This window comes from Sus scrofa, chromosome 8, assembly GCF_054392235.1.
Source record: "Sus scrofa isolate SSC_HxYL_T2T_F1_AM1 chromosome 8, Sscrofa_HxYL_maternal_Yorkshire_Landrace_v2.0, whole genome shotgun sequence".
NCBI classification, from domain to species: Eukaryota; Metazoa; Chordata; class Mammalia; order Artiodactyla; family Suidae; genus Sus; species Sus scrofa.
In genome coordinates this window covers 20,481,909-20,490,668 of record NC_139390.1, presented here as the reverse complement: position 1 = coordinate 20,490,668, position 8,760 = coordinate 20,481,909, and the positions used below count along the sequence as shown (strand labels likewise).

Genomic DNA, 8,760 nt, shown 5'->3' with positions numbered 1-8,760 from the left:
ACAAAACAAGAAACTGTAATAGAGCTCCTAACATTGACTGCAGTGGTGACAAAACTACACACCACCACCTTCTACACGCACAGTACATATTGCCAAGCCAATAATTTCTGCAATAATGTGCTTCTTTGCTATTGAGGCCAGACACAGATCAAGCATCCTTAATACAATGCTCCAGGCAACCACCACTCTTTGGTACGCACTGGTTTATCAGTGGAATCTCACATGTCACTCTTAAAACAGCTCATCAGACTTAAACATCAAGGCTCCTTAGTCCAGTTTCCCTCTCTGACTAACCCCATTTTCTACCATTCCTCTACTCAGCAACATCCGTCTCCAACGTCCCCCACATGGGCCGAGTTCACAGTTTTCTTACAAAAACAGTTAACAAGGGATAGTCACGGAGCACTTGCTATGTGCTAGGCCCTGTTCTAAGCCCGTCACATGTACACATTCACTTCGACCTCAGCGCTTTCCTGTGGTAGACAACCTTTACTCCTATCTAACAGATGGCAAAAAGGTTAAGCCCTATAAAAGCAAAAGACAAATACTAAAACAGTGATTTCTTCTTAACTCATACAATAAAAAATATAATTTCGACTTCTAAATTGTGCTTCTTTGAGGGATTCGGGACTAACACCTGGAATTACACCTATTCATTTACTCGTTTTACTGTGCTAACCTGTCTGTATGTCCTTCTCTTTCTCACTTCTAAGAAAATTTTATTTCTTTCAAAGTTTTGCTGAAAGTCACCTTCCTGATGCAGACGTCCCCATACTAAACCTGTCCGTTTTCTTCAACTCCCCTAACAGAACCACTTAGCAGAGTCTGATCAAACCCTCTTGTATTGTTATTTAATATCTCATCTGGTTACATCTAACAACACTGTCAAGATCCTGGAAGAGAAGGGCCTTATCTTTTAGGTGTATCCTTCCATAGTGACTACTATGCATACCATAAACATTCAAATAAGTATTATGTTGATGGATGCCACGAAGATAATGCCATCCACAAGCTCTACATTTGGCGTCACTCTTCTGATAAAGCCAAACAATGGGTGTGCACTGATCCTTTTACATTTTTTTCATTTGTCTCACTGTAACCAACAGCATACAGATAAAAAAGCTGGTAGATATTATCAGTATTTAGAGATCCACTACACTTTCACACCGAGAAGAAAATCCCTATGAATATCAAGAATCTATACATATAAAGGAGGGAGTTCCCATCATGGCTCAGCAGTCAACGAACCCGACTACTATCCATACGACTTGGGTTCGATCCCTGGCCTCGTTCAGTGGGTTAAGGATCTAATGTTGCCATGAGCTGTGGTGTAGGTGGCAGACGTGACGTGCATCCCGAGTTGCTGTGGCTGGGGCGTAGGCCTGCAGTTACAGCTCCAATCTGACCCCTAGCCTGGGAACCATATGCCGCAAGTGTAGCCCTAAAAAGCCAAAAAACAGACAAACAAAAAAAGAATCTATATAAAGGAAACAGTTATAATCCTCACTTTTAGAAATGTAACAGTCACTGCCCGGAATTCTTTTCTTTCATATTTCCCCTTATTTAACATTTACATTCTTGCTTTCCTAAACAGAAAAAACACTCTTGGTCATTTCTCTCCAGCTGGGTTTTATACACAGTGCAAACAATCATTATTAAATGCCTACATCTTTAATTCTCTCAGACAATTAAAGATCATTTGAATTTCTACTCAGAAAAACAATAACAATAATAAAGCTTCTGCAAATTTTCCAAATGTCTATTCAATTTGTAAAGCCCAAAATTACACAGTGACCTTAGGTAAGATAAGACCCGTTCTGAACAGGATGGAAAGATTACCTCATGGCTGTCACATGTTATAATAGCTATTTAACCCAATGAGTTATTTTTAAAAACATTACACTACTTAATCAGATTTTTTATCTACTATGGTCCTTAGATCTTATACATAACCAATAATTTTCTACCTTTATTTTCCTTCATTAGGTATCTGGCTACTATTTAACTGCTGCATTCAATAATTCTAATATCTGATGTAGGTTTATCAAAATTTGTCTGAAACATAAAACTAGTTTTTTAAATGGCTTTCATTTGCATTGGACTGTTGCCATGTGCCAACTACCCAAGCATTCTCTACCCACACACACAAAAGTGTACATTCTGGTCAGGTTGAAATCTTTTATACGAGATGAGGATCATGAGGAACGCAATTTTATTTTAACCCCACTGACAACATCCCATAAAGATCTTAGGTACATTTCATCCTCCAGAGACTTATATATATACCACAACAGTGAGGATTTCGCCTAATACATCAATTCATTTTGTTGATGAAGATTATGAGACCAAATCAAAAACTTACAAAACCTTAAATAGAGCTGAACATTTTAGTTCATTTGGCATGATTACAAAGATAAGCAAGTCAACACTTCCTAAGGGCCTATCAGGTGTTGCCAGGAATTAAGCCAGGTACTTTTGATATACTACTCATTTATATCACACAAGAACTGCATTTTCTAAATGAATCTTAAAATGTGCCAAATGCCTCAATGTTCATAAAGAGAATGGCCAGGATTTAAATGTGTATAGCTGTGTGTATGCGTGTATTTCAGTGTGTGTGCACGTGTGTTTGTATTTGTATTCATATTCAACAACCTTAAATCACATATTACTGCATTCTAATCTCATTATCAGCACTCTCCACACCTTTTCAGAAGAATTATTTTTTGCTTCCCAAGAGAAATCTTAAACAGAAACAAATTATACCAGATAAAAGAAGAACTCTACACATTCAGCATGCCCTGTCCCTGAGATACCACCAGGAAAACTAGGGCTTGTCAAGCCTGTGAGTTAAGAACTACCGGTCATAGTTCCTTCTGTGGCACAGTGGGTTAAGGATCCAGCATTGTCTCTGTGGCAGGGTGGGTTCGATCCCCGACCGTCACAGTGGGTTAAGAATCTAGCATTGCAGCAGCTGTAACATAGGTCACGGCTGCAGCTGGGATTCAATCCCTGGCCCAGGGACTCTAACATGCCACAGGTGCGGCCAAAACAAATAAATAAATAAAAATAAAAATAAAACCCACTGGTCTAGCAACAATGCCCTGCCTTTACATGAGCACTTTGATAAATAAAAAGAATGTCACATGGTAAAATCAATTGCGAGAAATGACACTGATAAAATCAACTAGGTCACTATAAAGCTTCTAATAGAGATTTATTTCAACTCCCCTCTCTTCCCTCCCAGGCAGCTGTTTCAGTAGGAGCCCTAAGCCTACTCCTCCCAAGCCCTGGTCTTCTAGAAAGGTTATGTGAGAGACTGGGGTTTGAAAAAAAAAGAAAGTACAGAGCAGCTAATTTATACCAACTCTTTGAAGACTTAGGGGGAAATCTTCTCACTACCATAATGGTAAAATCTTAGAGGGTAGAAAATTAAGGTGAAAGCCTAGGGGAAAAGAGATTTAAAAGGCTCTTCAACTTGAAAAGCTTAAGCTAAAACCAAACAAACGTTCTCATAGATCATAAAAGATCCCCCAAAACTCATTAGAGTGAGAAGTCAAAATGGTGTTTGAAGACAGAATCCCCTGAAATTTGGGACACAGTAATAAACAAAATAGACAAAGGATTTCCCCTCTCCCCCCGTCTTTGAGGCTTCCATTTTTTCCAGCAGGGGTAAGAAGGGAGTCAAACTTAACAAATACAATGATATTATGTCTTAGAAAGTGATACATGATATGGGGGGGGGGAGCATAAAGCTGAGTAAGAGGGATCAACAAGAGCACCCAAAAAATAAGGGACAGGTGGGGGCAGGGGATATGTGGTTTGCAATTTTATATATAGTGATCAGGGTAGGCCTCAGGAGAGAACAGCTGAATAATAAAAAAATAAAAAAAAAAACCAGTAGTTCCAGAATATCGGAGAGTCCACCTGGGACAGGGCACAGTGAGTGACGGACTGAACAGAGAAAGCAAGAGTGAGGGTGTAGGAGAGGGCACACCATTTAGAGCCTTGCAGCTCTCTGTAAAGATTTCAGCTTTTACTCTCAGCCATTACAGAGTATTGAACAAATGTGATTTACATTTTAAATAGATTGCTCTGCTAAGTGAAAAACAAGACTACAGCAGAGCACAAGTATACACAGGGAGACCATTAGACAGTTACTGCAGTTATCCTGGAAAGAGATGGGAGCTGCACCCAGGGTGACAGCACAACCAGTGGTGAGAAGTGGTCAAATCTTTTTTCCTTCACTCAAACAAGTGGGCTCCATTCAACTTATCACAAACCCCAAATCTAAAATATACTAGTGGCGAGAGACTCCATAATAGATCTCCCAATCCTTTACTAATACCTACATATTGCTGAGATCTCTCATATCAATAGTTTAAGTCTTAGTGAGTTTTTGACCATTCTGGCACTTTCCCCCATGAAATTAATTTATACTCATTTATTCCTATTCCTACCAAGTTCACATTATTTTTAAATGGTATGGGGAAAGGGAATGGAGGCAGATTTTCTTTTTAAGTCTATGTATCTTTCACTGAGGTCAGTGGTGTTTTTTTTTTTCTTCTTTCTTCTTTTCAGAGTATTTTTCATCAGATGCCTCTTTCAGAAAGTGAAAACAAAAATGTAAATAAGCTTTAAACCTTCTTCTACATTAACAATGAATATTGATGGAAGAGTTTTCTGTATTTCCTTCCCCACTTCCAAATGTTTCCACTGACAGTCTAGTAAATTTTATTATTTCTTCATATTCCTACTTCGCAATCTGTCCCAGCTTTTGATAATTTCATTTCACCTGTCCAACATTATTACAGTGCTTAGAACTAAACTTGCAGAGAAAAATATATATGCTACAACATAATTTAAAAAATAGAAATATTGAAAAAAAAACATTTAGGTTGATTCTGTTACCAAAAAAAAGGAAAAAAAGCTTAACAGATTTTTTTTTTTTTAAAGCGGCTTTCTAGCATTTTAGGTCACATACTTTTCCTGCCCTAAACAATTACTGTCCATAAGACAGCTTGAGGACTTAAGAGTAGAAAAAGGAGTAAAATATAAATTACACAATTTTATCATGCAACTATTAAAGACTTCATGAAGGGTTTACTTAAGGAAAAGCTTAAAAGTTCTGTGCCTTCTCAAAGACTTTAGGAACTGTCCTCTATAACTAAAAAGAAAACTTTGGGACCCATATGCTTATTTAATAAACCTTTTATAATAATTCATTTAACAGATCAAACAATGCTCTAGGATGTTAAGCTCACAGACATGCATTATCTTATTTATTCTAGTATAAGGTGTCAAATTTGTTAAAAATAAGCTGACCCTTAATAAATCCCAAGAAAAATGAAAATTATGTTTTAAAATCAAAAATTCAGTAATTATTTACTGAAATGTAAATATCCTCACAGAAATGTTACTTTGATTTTTTTAGTAAATCATATACAATCAGTGAGCTGGCAATAAGCTGGGCAGAAAGGCAGCTGAGGGACTTGGATCACGAAGACAGTCTTACCTTCCGATGTTTTCCATCGCTTCCATAAATCCTCAACAGTTATGTGCTTATCTTCTCTGTGTAGATGGCTGTGTTTATTAGTAGCATCTTTGTATTTCATATCTTCTCTGATGAACTATAAAAGAGAAAACATCAAATATACTTAAATTCACTACTTTTTTAAACAAACAAAACCAAACAAACATAAACAAAAAAATAAATAAAATTTGAAATCCCGTGGTTGGTAATTTTCAGATAATAACCGGTACATTTTTGGTATTTTATACGTTATCCTTTTTATTTGTTTGTTTATAGTTTTGTATTTTTGGCTGCACCCTCAGCGTGTAGAAGTTCCCGAACCCACACAACAGCAGTGACTCGGGCCACTGCAGTGACAATGCTGGATCCTTAACCCACTGTGCCACAAGAGAACTCCAGTATTTTATGCATTATTCTTAAATGTTTATAAAATTTATTTAATGAGATGTCTTCTAACCATAACAATAGCAGCAGTAGTAAAAGTACTTATTTACCAGGTACTATTCTTTTTTTTTTTTTGTCTTTTGTCTTTTTTAGGGCCACACCCACGGCACATGCAGGTTCCCAGGCTAGGGGTCCAATCGGAGTTACAGCCTATGCCAGAGCCACAGCAACGCCAGATCCAAGCCGTGTCTGTGACCTACACCACAGCTCACAGCAACGCCGCACCTTTAACCCACTGAGCAAGGCCAGAGATCAAACCCGCAACCTCATGGTTCCCAGTTGGATTCATTTCCATTGCACCACAACGGGAACTCCTACCAGGTACTATTATGTTATATAACAAACATGTCATATCTCCCCACACACAAACATACAGATAGTTATTCAACTTCATGACAGTTATATAAGGAAAGTATTATGTACTGTCATTTTACAGATGAGAAAACCAAGGCCCGAAGTGGCTAATTAATTTGCCCAAAGTTGAAAAAATAATGAACATCAGAGCTGAGATTCCAACCCAAGCAGTTTAGTTATTCTCAACAGTATAACATACTGCTTCAATATTATACATTTTACCAAATACTTTAGTGATAGAAGTATTTCAGAACACAACTACTAAACTCAATTATTGTACCATATTTCTGTTCTCCTGCCTTTGAAGTCATATAGTTGAAAGACAATTGATTACAGTGTTTAGAACCAGTGTTTTACAAAGATGAAGTAGATCCTCTGATAACCTTACTTTAAAATATATAAAGAGAGAAAACACTAAAATTTTCTTTGCTAAAAACCAACCTATTCCACATTACTTCATGATATAAAAGTCTTCAATTGCTCCCCAATATCTATCAAATAAAAAGCAAACTGCTTATGAATTACATACCATTTCCCAATCCTGTCCCTTACAAACTTTCAGGGCTTATCGCTTGATGCTTTCCTCATATAAATCTATTACTAATTATATGAAAAAAATAGTGTTTTTTAATTATTATGTTTTTTCTACCTCAGTATTTCTGATTTTTGTTTTTATATTACTTTACATGGTATTTTCATTGGTGTTTCTTTATTCCAAAATTAAAAGAGCCTACAAAAGCGATTTCAGAAATCCATAATTCAGAAAGTGGAAATTTCTTACAGCCCTAAATCCTAAAAGCGTATTCTTCTGACTTGTATATACTGACAATGAACTCACCCTCAGACAAAAGACCAGATTTTGCTTCGAGTAGAGCTATTCTCTATTGAAAAAGAAAAACTGAATAGCTGTATAATATAAAGAAAACCATTTCACTTCTCTGAGCTAAATAACCTTAGGTACAAAATGAAGAAACAAAGTTTTCGGAAAAACCACTACGCCACATGTGATCAACAGACTAGTGTCAGTTACCAAACTGATATACATAGAAATGGAGACATTTCAGAGCTCAGAAACCTTTAGAGCAATTAGACAAAGAATCTGATCCAAGGATGTTACAAATGTACTTGCTGTGTAGGCCCTATCCAAAATGAATTCGAAATGAAAAAGCCGGTCCCTCACCATAGGTAATTTGGAAAGCAATAATCTTGAAGGTGTACTCCAGCACCTGTATATTCTATTGTAGTAAACAGGGCCTTACTCTTTTTTTTTTTCTAAATGCCCTTTTTAAACTTATTTTTAAAGGGACCTGCCTCATTGTCTCCATTCTTCTTGTCAATTTCCTATTTTCTGTTTCCCTATTTCTGCCCATCGCTCCTCTTCCTCACTGATAGTTTCAGAATCTTACAGATATACCTGGAAAAATCACTGCCACTGAGCTGCTCAGAAAATGCCCCCATCTTGGAAGAAATCCAAGAGCTAGACAGAAATCCTAGACTGAAAAACATGATGATTGACAGAACAGAGAGGAAGTCTCTCTTGGAAATGGTCCAGTCAGTTGGAACAAATGGCAACTGTTTCATTTATGTGATACATTAAAAAAAAGAATGTCCTAGGAAAGCTTTTCACCATATGAACACAAAGAACACTGAAGCAGTTTTGGGGCTTTCTGATCAATATATTTCAGAAAATAAAGCTAATACTATATATAAACCAGAGAGGCCATTCTAGCTATGAACTATTTTAGAAAGCCTAGACTGAGTGTTTATACATCCAATCAAAATGTATGCTTCACAACATAATTAAGATATCAAAAATGCCATTTTTCAAAAAGTTTATAAAGGTATCTACAGTGCACCTGCTATCAAAGAACTATCTGGCTCCTGAGAAAGTTGGGTGAAAACTGAATAAATACACTGAATCATATTTTCTCTGGAATTGTCATTTAAAAATTAATATATACATATATTTTATTTATTTCTTTTATTTTTTGTCTTTTTAGGGCCGCACCCACAGCATATGGAAGTTCCCAGGCTAGAGATCTAATCGGAGCTGTAGTTGCTGGCCTATACCACAGCCACAGCAAAGCCAGATCCGACTGGCGTCTGCAAGCTACACCACAGCTCATGCAACACCGGATCCTTAACCCACTGAGTTAGGCCAGGGATCGAACCCAAAACAACTTCATGGTTCCTAGTCGGATTCATTTCCACTGCGCCAGGACAGGAACTCCTATACATATATTTTAAAACACGACCCCCAAGATAACACAAAAGTATGTTCATATAATATAAAATTATATTCTATATTTCATTTATCTTCAATATTTTGATCATTCAATATGACGAGAAAGCACCATAATTAGAATTACTTTATGTTGAAACTAAGTTGGAAAATATTTAAACCAAATACACTACAATACAATACATCA

The 8,760-nt window shown here is 36.7% G+C and overlaps 1 protein-coding gene across 2 annotated transcripts in view; it reads right to left on the bottom strand.

Moving 5' to 3' along the window:
- The window catches only part of STIM2 (stromal interaction molecule 2), a 153,066-nt gene that overhangs the window by 52,820 nt on the left and 91,486 nt on the right, over window positions 1–8,760 (bottom strand). For both annotated transcript variants that reach the window (NM_001435944.1, NM_001435945.1), the window contains 1 exon segment: window positions 5,516–5,630. In NM_001435944.1, coding sequence (NP_001422873.1) covers window positions 5,516–5,630 — 115 coding nt within the window.